General features: G+C 39.3%; 1 protein-coding gene across 21 annotated transcripts in view; it reads right to left on the bottom strand.

Moving 5' to 3' along the window:
* Positions 1–12,556, bottom strand: part of LOC102683315 (protocadherin alpha-C2-like) — a 166,407-nt gene that overhangs the window by 48,754 nt on the left and 105,097 nt on the right. Inside the window, exon 1 of one of the 21 annotated variants that reach the window (XM_069196123.1) lies at positions 9,057–11,612. The exons of 19 other annotated variants lie outside the window; for them this stretch is intronic. In XM_069196123.1, the coding sequence (XP_069052224.1) occupies positions 9,057–11,435 (2,379 nt within the window). In that variant the 5' untranslated portion in view covers positions 11,436–11,612. Of the gene's footprint in view, positions 1–1,641; positions 4,120–9,056; positions 11,613–12,556 lie in introns of those variants that run through there. One more of the 21 variants, XM_015349743.2, reaches the window with a different exon arrangement.

Here is a 12,556-nt window from a genome sequence, read left to right as displayed (position 1 = left end):
AGCTCCTCTCTGTCGATTCTATCATTCACAAAAAGGATGCCAGTTTTTAAATTTACCTCGAAGTACTTCTTGTTAGATCCAGATACGATCTGAAACATACGCGATTCCAGTTCCTGGATACGGAGATTTAGATCCTTCCCTAGGTTTCCAACCAATGTCCCTGTATTCACCTCTTCTGAAACGGAGTAGACGATCTGTCCCGAAACCCGATTCCACAGGCAAAGAAGCAACTGAAGATGAATAAACGAAAATACTCCGCGTCCCAACATTGTCGCATAAATGTACGTTATGTATCATTCAGCACGACACTCTTGCCTAAGAGCGGAAAAAGAAAATCCAATACTACTGCTCCCACGACATTAAAAAGAAACGGCCTATTGCGGCTAAAAGCCATCTGTGCCACACATTCTGCGTCTTTCAGTAACAAAGCCTTTCCTGATGTGTTCGTTTCTTTTTACAAACAAGGAGGAGCCCTGGAAACCTACTGTACATGTAAGCTTTTTACTTTCTCGGTCAATAGTGACATCGTGTGGATATTTGCAGGCACAAAATGCTATTTATTGTAAAGCTATGCTATTATTTTGACTTTTACAAGACCGGTTTAAATCTCATTTAAAGATTTACGGTAGAAAAAGAATCGATGTGTTGCTTTTACTCTTATAATTTATGTGAACGAAATAGCATATAAATATTTGCTTAAATATCAATGCAAAATACGTCAGGTGAAACATGTTTTGTAATATACTGTATATATATAAAAAACTTCCTACGTGTTAATAAAATAGAAAATATATATGTGTGATGCTTCTTATGTTAGTTTCTACATTCCTTGTACTCAAAAAGAAATAAAGGGCGCAATCCTCTTCACGACTAAACGTAAAAAGCTCAGATTTCAATCATCTTAAGAAAGCATTTCTTGTGTTGCACTTTGAATAACAGAAATACGCGAATATTTGTGACGATGACGTAATAACAGGCCACCCTACAGTATACACGCGTATACACTGAAGCCACGAAGAAACTAAATCTGATGCGATACATTCAAAATGCTGTGTAAGTTTCCAAAAATGCAAAACGTTCACATTCCTTAAATATTTTACTACGATTATCGGTGATCTCTCCAATTCACTTTAAATGAGTTTACTATAGAATATTTTCATGTTCAGCTGGTGTATCACACTAAGCAAAAACGCTCAGCAGAGGCCGGCTCTTTGCACTTTGCAATTGACTCTCCTCTCAGTACACGCTCCCGTTTGTGCTATGAATAAGATTTTCAATTTCTGAATAATTGCTGTACATGGCAGTGGAGGATAAAATGTTAAGATATTCTTAGACCTAGTCTTTGATTTACATTCTGTACACTCACATGGTTCTTCATTCCATTAGTTACTATTTACATGTAAATGTAAAGCATACACCATCCTGTACAAACTGAATTGACACTTTAAGAAATCCCCTGTACTGCGGTTCTCTTTTCCTGTGGGACTGGTAATGTGCTTCTGATTTTCTTGGTTTCCTTAAAACAACCAGCATCTGAAGAGCTATTATGAAATTCTGTAGACACAGCTGCCAATCACAATCTGAACCGGAGACCCTTGTCTAAAGGGAAATTTGATTTTTTTTTCTGAACCTTTATCTTACCTCGTTGCTAGATTGATTCCGTCTGAAAGTGTCAGATCCGTTAATGCTAATAAGTTCTCCGTCTGGGACTCCAAACGGCGAGTTCACAACGACTACATCACTCTTCAGGGTGTCGGAACTGAAGCACACGTCATACTGCTGTGTAGTTTTGGAATATGACCAGCTCCCGTCGGGGTGTGTAGTAATCACTGGGGTGCTGAAAGTGTTATCTCCCCTGTGGCATTTCATTACTAATAAACTTAGGAGCGTCAGTAAAAATATGACTGACACTGATACAATTGCGATGACCAAATACAGATTTAAATCTGAAAACTGTTCCTGCTTTTCATGCTTGTGTCTAACGTCCGATGGCGTTTCCGAACTGCTTTCGAAAACGGTCACATCAATCGAAACAGAGGCTGAAAGAGGCGGCTCCCCGTTGTCTGTTATCAAAATGACTAAAGAGTGCGTTTTCAAGTCATCGTCATTCAGACGTCTCTTAGTTCTGATTTCTCCACTGCTGGTTCTGATTTTGAAGAGATCAGTTTGCTTTGGTTCCACAAGGCGATAAGAAAGCAGAGCGTTATATCCAGAATCGGCGTCTACAGCCCTCATCTTGGCCACAAAATAACCCGCTTCAGCAGAATATGGAATGTCCTCGCTCTTCACCGAGCCGTGGCTCGAATAAGGAGGGAGAATCCCGGGAGTATTATCATTTTCGTCAAGGATGAAGACGTTCACAGTTACGTTGCTGCTTAGCGGGGGGAAGCCAGCATCAGTGGCCTGAACTTGAAACTGGAACGTTTTCACTTGCTCATAATCAAAGGACTGCAGGCTGTATATATCTCCAGTAACAGAGTTAACTTTTATTGTGCCAGAAAGTGTCTCCGCTTTGGCAGACGTATCCAACAAAGAGTATGTTAATTCGGCATTTTCATGTAAGTCCGGATCAAAAGCAGAAAGAGTGCACATAACCGCTCCGGCGGGGCTGTTTTCCTTTATGTAAGCGTCTATGAACTTTTCTGGGAAGCGTGGAGCGTTGTCGTTTACATCTGAAATATCCACAGCGATAACTCTAGTGCTGGAAAGAGGCGGGGTCCCCTCATCCTGGGCTGTGATGCTGACATTGTAATGCGAGACGCTCTCTCGGTCTAGCACACCGCCAACAATTAAAGAATAATAGTTTTTATAGGATGACTCTAATTTAAACGGAACCGATCCAGAAATGTGGCAATTTACATATCCATTTTTACCCTTATCTTTATCTGATACACTGATTAGTGCAATTACTGTGCCTGTTTTAGCATCTTCTCTCACGGTGCCCTGAAGAGATGTCACTGTTATTTCTGGGGCATTATCATTTATATCTAAAACTTCAACCAGCACTTTACAATGCGTGGCCAAGGGGATATGACCCCTGTCCACAGCCTGGGCATGAATTTCAAAAACATTATTGCTCTCGTAATCCAGGTTCCCCTTAACTGTTATTTCACCAGTACTAGGATTTAGTGCAAATATATCGAGGTAATTTTCATTTTCTTGGTTACTAAATGTATAAACAATGTCACCGTTTATACCTTCGTCCAAATCGGTTGCATTAAGTGTTAGTATTGTAGTTCCATAGGGCACGTTCTCATAAACATTAACTTTGTAAAGGGGTTTATTGAAAACGGGAGTGTTGTCATTTATATCTAACAGGTTTACAATGATCTCTAGAGTCCCCGATCTGGGTGGTTTTCCTCCGTCCACAGCAGTCAGGACGAGATGAATTACAGGCTGTTTCTCTCTGTCTAAAGCTTTCTGCAGCACTAACTCAGCAGACACGCTCTGCTCACCTCCGCTGTGTACATCCAGAGAGAAATATTCATTTGAACTGAGCTTGTACGTTTTAACAGAGTTACTGCCTACATCTGGATCAGACGCTCTCGGCAAAGGAAATCTTACTCCTGGAAAAGCAGACTCGGAAATATTTAAATGTCTAGCTGTCATGCGAAAAGTCGGGGAATTATCATTTATATCTAAAATATTTATTTCGATACGGTATAAATTCATTGGATGGCTAACAATAGCTTCTAAATTTAAAGAGCAAGTAAGTGCATTCGGACACAGTACCTCCCTGTCTATGTTTTCATTCACATACAAAACGCCAGTTTTTACATTTACCTCAAAATACTTCTTTTTTGATCCGGATACGATATGAAACATACGCGATTCCAATTCTCGGGCATTGAGATTCAGATCCTTAGCTATATTTCCAACAAAAGTGCCTTGATTTACTTCTTCTGACACAGAATAAATGATCTGTGCCGACACAAGGTCCAAAAGACATGACAGCAGAAAACAGCATATCCTCAAATAGCGTCTTTGAATTGACATTACGGCATACGTTTTTTTTTTGTTCAAAATTAAATAAAATCACCGATGTCTAACAGCACAAATTTCGCAGACAAGTCGGTCGTTCATTTATAAAAAATAAGTACGATCGTAATAATCACCTCTGCCAGACACTCATTCTTACAGTAACAAAGGCTTTAGTGATTTCAGCGTTTCGTCTCAGAACAAGGAGGAGCCCTAGAAAACTCAAATTTTTGCTGCTTTGGTCAACAGTGACACCATGTGGAGATGCAAAAGAGAATAAACCATTTAAAAACATTTCAAATCAGAATAAAAATTGTACTTATTTCTTTCTGGTGGTGACTTTGTCATTGTTACATCTGCTTACGTTTCGTAGGTTTACAGGGGAATCATATGTACATCAACATCAGCATATAATTTACATACGAGACTCCACTAGTTAAAGATTCCCTTAGTGAGCTACACTATATGTACTATATATAAGATTAGACTATTTTTGTATACTAAAGCATAAACATCTTAAGAAGGGCTATGGGGATGACCCTCCAGCAAAGAAATGTGTATCACAAAATTACAAAACACGCATGGCACGAAGTTATGGGAATTACAAATTCTAAATAAACTAAGAGTTTTCACTATATAGCACAACATTTAGCACAACATATATCACTAATATGTTGTGCTAAATGACAGACAATTTGATTCTTTCAAATCAACGTCAAAACCAAGGTATATGATTTGTTAACTCAGACCTATTACAGAAACGCTATTTTAGCCAAAAAAAACTGTGAGATTTAATACATGCGTTGGCCCCGATTGAACACAATTTGTGTACACACTCAGACATTTTTTTATGTATTTAACTGTGAATTGATAAGTTTTTAATATATATACACAGAATACCTTATTTCCACAACAACCCTTAAATGAGCTTCCATTTCCATTCACAAACATTACTTTTTTAAACGTTTTAAAGATGATCAGATTTTTTACTATGTAAAAAAAAACATACATGAGTGTATGTTTATTCAATATAAAAATCAGGGGAACAATAGAACATCAAGAATACCGTTAGAAAACATTACAGATCAGAGAAAAACGACTAGATAGGTCTCTATCTACCTGTGCTGTACATAAAGTTATTGATAAGCAATTGACTTTAAATAGAAACATTATATTAAGATTTAGCTTACCTCCGTGTTTTGGGAAGTGGCCTGGCTTCTTTTCAAAGAGTCATTTCCATTAAAACTAATAAGTTCCCCGTCTGTAGCCGGAAAAGGTGCAACAACCACAACGTCACTTTTCAGCGTGTCTGAGCTAAAACACACGTCATACTGCTGAGTTGTCTTCGAATATGACCAGCTCCCATCAGGGTGTGCGGTGATCACTGAGGGGTTGTACCCGTTAAAACGTCTGTCCGACTTGTGACATTTTATAATAATTAAACTAAGAAGGCTGAGTAAAAATATGACTGACACGGAAACAATAGCGACGAGCAAATAAACATTTAAATCTGAAAAACGATCCTCTTTTTTCGGCAGCTGCCTAAATTCTGTTTGTATTTCCGCAGTATTTTCAACAACCACGATGTCAATAGACACAGTGGCAGAGAGGGACGGGTCTCCGTGGTCCGTAATTAATATAACTAAAGGGTGTGCTTTCAGATCATTCTCAACGGGACGGCGTCTGGTCCTTATTTCCCCAGTACTGGTACTGATTTTAAAGAGGTTACTTCCTTTGGGCTCAACAATGTGATAAGACAGCAATGCATTATATCCAGAGTCGGCGTCTACAGCCCTTATCTTGGCCACAAAGTAACCGGCTTCAGCAGAAAACGGAATGTTCTCGGTATTAACGGAGCCGTGATCAGAATAGGGAGGGAGAATCCCAGGACTGTTGTCATTTTCATCAAGAATGTAAATGTTCACGGTCACGTTACTGCTTAGAGGGGGGACACCAGAATCAATAGCTTGTATCTGAAATTGAATTAATTTAATTTCCTCGTAATCAAAGGACTGCAAACTGTGTATATCTCCAGTAACAGAGTTCACATTTACCATCGTAGAAACTGGTATTCCTTTGGTAGAACCTTCTAATAAGAAATAAGTCACTCGTGCGTTTTCGTTTAAATCCGGATCGGAGGCTGATACAGTTTGTATAACGGCGCCTATCGGGCTGTTTTCCTTTAAATAAATTTGAAGAAGTGGCTCTGGAAAGCGAGGCGCGTTATCATTTACGTCAGAAACTTTTATTGTAATAAGGCTCGTGCTGGAGAGTGGAGGAATCCCTTCGTCTGTAGCTGTGATAGTAACATTATAATCTGAGGAGATTTCGCGGTCCAGCGGTCCCCCAACTACTAAAGAGTAATAGTTCTTATAGGACGACTGCAGTTTAAAAGGAACATGCCCGGCAAGGTGGCAATGCACGTGGCCGTTATTACCACCGTCTTTATCGAGGACTGTAATTAAAGCTATCACGGTTCCTATTTCAGCGTCTTCTTTTACGGTGTCCAGAAGAGATGTTACAGAGATCTCTGGAGCGTTGTCATTCACATCAACTACTTCCACTAGAATTTTACAGTGGGTGCCCCGCGAGGTATGACCTTTATCTTTTGCAAGTGCGTGGATTTCGTAAACGTTTTTTGATTCGTGATCAAGGCTCCCTTTGACGGTGACTTCTCCAGTATCGGAATTAACGGCGAATGTATCCATTGTATTTTCATTTCCGCGTATAATAAACGAATATACTATTTCACTATTTACACCTTCATCTAAATCTGTCGCATTAAGAGTTATTATTCGTGTTCCCTGTGACACATTCTCTAAAACACGTACTTTATAAATATTTTGACTAAACATCGGTGTGTTGTCATTTACATCTAACACGTTTACAGTGATCTCTAGAGTCCCCGATCTTAATGGTTTTCCTCCATCCACAGCAGTCAGCACGAGATGAATCACAGGCTCCTTCTCTCTGTCTAAAGCTTTCTGCAGCACTAACTCAGCAGACACACTCTGCTCACCACCGCTCTGTACATCCAGTGAAAAGTGTTCATTTGCACTGAGCTTGTATGTTTTCACAGAGTTGCTACCCACGTCTGGGTCATAAGCGCTAGGTAATGGAAATCTTTCACCGAGGAACGCAGACTCAGATATATTGCAAATATGCGATTTCACATGAAAAGAGGGGGAATTGTCATTGATGTCTAGAATATTTACTTCAAAACGATAAAGATTCAAAGGAGAGTTAGCAATAGCTTCTACATTTAAAGTGCATGAAGCAGTATTAGGACAAAGCTCCTCTCTGTCGATCACCTCGTTCACATAAATAATGCCAGTTCTTAAATTTACCTCAAAATATTTTTTGTTGGATCCGGAGACAACCTGAAACATACGCGATTCCAAATCTTGGACATTCAGATTCAAATCCTTTGCTATATTCCCAACAAAAGTCCCTCGGTTTACCTCCTCCGAAACGGAATACATAATTTGTCCGGAAGCCAAATCCAAACAACAAAATAATACGAAATATGCCCACAAAGCTCCGCTTTCGTCTGGGAGATTCATTGTTATAAACGTCTTTAAGGTTTCACACAATCCAGGGAAAGGAATCAACCGGTAACGTTCAGAATTATAAACCAAACAGCCGATAATAGCACAGTCATCTGTTACACACAATCATTCTGCGTCTTATACTAACAAAGGTTTACTGGTTACTGTGCGCTTTTTTTCCAGCATAAGGCGGAGTCCAGCAATTCTTAAGGCTGACATTCACTTTTTATGGTCAACAGCGACACAGTGTGTTGAAGCAAGGCAGTATAGTAAATTATCATAGTCAGATCTTAATAGAGAAAGTATTGTAATTTCTGAGTTTTTCAGAAGAGTGGTGTGAAATTAACACACAAACTGATACTGTCTTTGCTCCAGTCAAGCGCTAAACAATAAACGAATCTACCCCATGCATCTCACTCTAAATTCAACTACAGTTTAAAAGGCTTTTGAAACGAATGGGTTATTTTTCATCACTTCTTTTACAGCCTTTATCTTTAACTTTCTAGCAATACTAAATATTACAAGTACGTTCACGCAGCAGCAATATAGGTTAGTAGGTGTTACTACTACTAGTAGAAGTAACTAGCAGTAGGAGTAGTAGTTCAGGCGGGTAGCTGCGTCAGCCGCAAAGGAACAAGTAATAGGTTTATTCCATGCTGAGAAGAGAAGAAAGAAAATACAACGTTTCGGCCGTGGAGCCTTCTTCAGGTGTGAGGTGCGTGCCTCCTTCCCACACCTGAAGAAGGCTCCACGGCCAAAACGTTGTGTTTTCTTTCTTCTCTTTTCAGCATGGAATAGACCAATTACTTGTTCCTTAGTAGTAGGAGTAGTTTGGTTAGGGCTGTGTCCAGAAACTGGTTGGGACACTGCTGTTGTACCGTTAAACAAGGTACTTCATAGTTCTAAGAAAGAAATAACTTAACAAATTTCTTACTGAAGAAATAACTCTGATTACAAACGACAATTCATTTTCAATTAACTTAGCTAGTAAAATTAATAAAACAATTCATACATTTATCTGCGTTAATAGATGGACAAAGCTGTAATCCAGCATTGGTATTTTTTGCAAATATATTATTAACCACAATAACAGTATCACACCCATAGACAACAACAAACACGTTCAAAACATCTGAGAGTCTCCCTTCCCTACATAACTAGGGAAACTTAACCGTAACTAAAAGCTAATGAACAAGAAAGAACAACACAGAAACACGTGGACCACAAGTTGCAGGAACAATGAAAATGAAAGCAGAAAAAAAGAAACCAAAAATAAATATCATTCCTACTGTCCCTTTCAAGACATCTGGTCATCTCAGTTTAGAATTGTGCTTCGATTTGAAGGATTAAAAGGGCTTGCATAGCTCTTGGAATCTAACGGGCGCTCTTACAAGCTTCACTTTCCTATCCAGCATAAAATAGCAAAACCACAATAAACTTAATCTCATTCAGATAATGATAAACGGGAAAAAAACAGACTTCCGGATAGCATTTCCATTTAATTTTATATTAAATGCGCTGTAATCTTACCTCCATATTTTGCAACATCGATTTGTTCCGTTTAATAGAATCCGCCCCGTTAATGCTAATAAGTTCCCCATCGCAAGGGGGAATTGGTGCGTTTAAAACCACAATGTCACTCTTCAGTGTGTCTGAGCTAAAACACACGTCATACTGCTGTGTAGTTTTAGAGTAAGACCAGCTGCCGTCGGGGTGCGCGGTGATCACGGGACGACTGAACTTGCTGAAGCGGTCATTTCTCCTGTGGCATTTAATGATGATCAAACTGAGGAGAGTCAGTAAGAATATAACTGACACGGAAACAATCGCTATGAGTAAGTACAAATTCAAATCTGAAAAACTGTTCTCCTTTGTAGACATTTGTTTGAATTCCCTTTGCATTTCAGCACCATTTTCTACAGGAATGACATCAAGGGACACAGTAGCCGACAAGGACGGCTGTCCATGGTCAGAAATCAAAATGGCCAAAGGATGTGTTTTCAAGTCGTTTTCATTCAAACGTCGTTTAGTTCTTATTTCTCCAGTGTTGGTGCTGATTGTGAAGAGATCGGTCCTTTTCGGTTCAACGATGTGATAAGAAAGTAGCGCATTGTAACCAGAGTCGGCGTCTACAGCCCTGATCTTGGCCACGAAATAACCGGCTTCAGCAGAAAACGGAATGTTCTCGGTACTAACGGAGCCGTGATGAGAATAAGGAGGGAGAATCCCAGGACTGTTGTCATTTTCATCAAGGACAAAAATTATTACAGTTACATTACTACTTCGTGGAGGGACTCCGGAATCAGTGGCTTGAACTTGAAACTGGAACTTTTTCAATTCCTCGTAATCAAAAGACTGCATGCTGTAGATATCTCCGCTGGCAGAGTTCAAGTTAACAACGGAAGAAACGGGCACAGTCTTGGGTGAACCTGTCAATAAGCTATAAGTCACCTGAGCATTTTCGTTTAAATCCGGATCAAAAGCGGACAAGGTGTACATAACTTCACCTACTGGACTGTTCTCCTTTACGTACACTTCAATCGTAGGCTCCGGAAAGCTCGGTGCATTATCGTTCACATCTGAAATGTGCACAGTTATGATGCAAGTGCCTGAGAGAGGCGGGGTTCCTTCGTCTGTGGCTGTGATGGTGACATTGTACTGAGAAATACTCTCTCGGTCCAGCTCTCCGCCAACAACTAAGGAGTAATAATTCTTATAGGATGACTGTAATTTAAAAGGAACTAGGCCATCGATACGACAATGTACGTTCCCATTCTTACCACCATCTTTATCAACCACATTAAGTAAGGCAATCACTGTCCCTATTTCAGCATCTTCTTTCACAGTGCTAAGAAGTGATGTTACAGATATTTCGGGAGCATTGTCATTAATATCGATAACTTCAATTAAGACTTTAGTGTGAGTAGACCGAGACGTAGGGCCTTTGTCCTTTGCCTGGGCATGAATCTCAAACGCGTTATTTTCCTCGTAATCCAGGTTCCCTTTGACTGTAATTTCGCCAGTATCAGGATTAATAGCGAAAATGTCCAAAGCCTTTTCATTTCCATGGCGAATAAATGAGTAAACTATGTCTCCGTTTATTCCTTCATCTAAATCTGTAGCATTTAGGGTTATTACTGATGTTCCGAATGGTGCATTCTCTAACACGCGAGCTTTATGCAGTTGTTTGCTGAATACGGGCGAGTTATCATTGACATCTAACACGTGCACAATGATCTCTAAAGTACCTGACAAGGGTGGTTTCCCCCCGTCCACAGCAGTCAGCACAAGATGAAGCACAGGCTGCTTCTCTCGGTCTAAAGCTTTCTGCAGCACTAACTCAGCAGACACGCTCTGCTCACTACCGCTTTGTACATCCAAGGAGAAATGATCATTGGGACTGAGTTTATATGTTTTTACCGAGTTACTTCCCACATCTGGATCCTGAGCTCTAGGCAGTGGGAATCTGTCTCCTGGAAATGTATATTCGGAAATATTTACACAGTGCGATTTTGCAGGAAACGACGGCGAATTATCATTTATGTCTAATATATTTACAGTGACACGATAAAGATTCAAAGGCATATTAACAATAGCTTCTATGTTTACAGAGCAGGACGCACTGCTTGCACACAGCTCCTCTCTATCTATCTTTTCGTTCACGTAAAGAATGCCAGTTTTTAGATTTACCTCAAAATATTTCTTGCTGGATCCGGAGACAATGTGAAACGAGCGTGATTCCAAATCTCGGACATTTAGATTTAGATCTTTAGCTATATTCCCAACAAAGGCCCCCTGTTTTTCCTCCTCTGAAACGGAGTAGATCATTTGTGCGGAAGCAATGTCCATAAAGCAAAACAACACAAATGGAATCCATAAAGCTTCTCTTCTTTGGTTTCGCCGACTCATCGCTGTGGAAGTCTGTAGGCTGTATACACATATGAGAGACAGTCCTCTATATTCTTGAATAAACGAAAAACAAACCCTAGAAACCCGCAGTCATCTCTGAAACACAGTCATTCTGCGTCTTACACTGACAAAGGCTTAAGTGATTACTATGCGCGTCTTTTTTTTTTCTTTCCAGCACGAGGAGGAGCCCAGAATAGTTGTATTTCTGTCTTACTTTTATGGTGAACAGCGACACCTTGCGTTTTAATGTAGCGGCAAAGCAAGTATTAAAACCAAAATAGAAGGTTCAAACCCCCCTTTGTCAGTTGTTAAACTAATTTTCAAAACAAAGTTAACTGTGTGAAAGAAAAACAATTTGACGAGGTGAACTCGTTCCTGTGTCCCTCTTTCACCATATCAAAGTGCTCAGAATATATACCCTACTGCATTCTCCTTCTTAATTTGAACGTACAAGACAGATTTTTCAAAACCTTCACAATTTAACGTTTTGTTTTTTTCTATGTTCACCTGAGAAATAATATTTACACCCCAACTTTTGAATGAAATAAAAAGTAGAACATTTTAAATGCAGTATCAGATGAGAATCAAATTACAAATACCAACAAGAACTCACTTTGAGTTTACATAACTCTTTTTCACAACTTAGCTCAAGCACAACTTTTTTTCTTTTTCTTCTACGAAAATTCAATTATAGTACACCCACTCCTTATAGTGCAATTTCACGACTACTTCCACAAAAAAATAATCTTGATACAGACAGCAAATAGATGCATTCGAGATATAATACCTTAAATCTGCTTTAACAAGACACATTGAACTTTATAAACATTAAGAATGTGAAATGATGGACACCTTGTAGCATGACCTCGATTTCCCTTAATAGGACTCTACTCTAATAGGATACTATTGTTGCCCTGATGTGAACAGCAATAATGATGATAATACTTAAGAGATGATAAGAGATGAAACCTGGACTGCTCAACCGCATCTACAGCTAAATGTTTTGCAGTTTTAAAAATGCATTATACACTTGCATTGTCGAAACATTTCCAGATGTTTTAGTGTTTCAATCAGAATGAAAACGACTTAAATGCATCTTACATTTTGATCCTGAAATATAA

This window comes from Lepisosteus oculatus, chromosome 11 (assembly GCF_040954835.1).
Source record: "Lepisosteus oculatus isolate fLepOcu1 chromosome 11, fLepOcu1.hap2, whole genome shotgun sequence".
NCBI lineage: Eukaryota > Metazoa > Chordata > Actinopteri > Semionotiformes > Lepisosteidae > Lepisosteus > Lepisosteus oculatus.
Note: the sequence above shows the minus strand (reverse complement) of the source record. Positions and strands in the feature narration are given on the sequence as shown.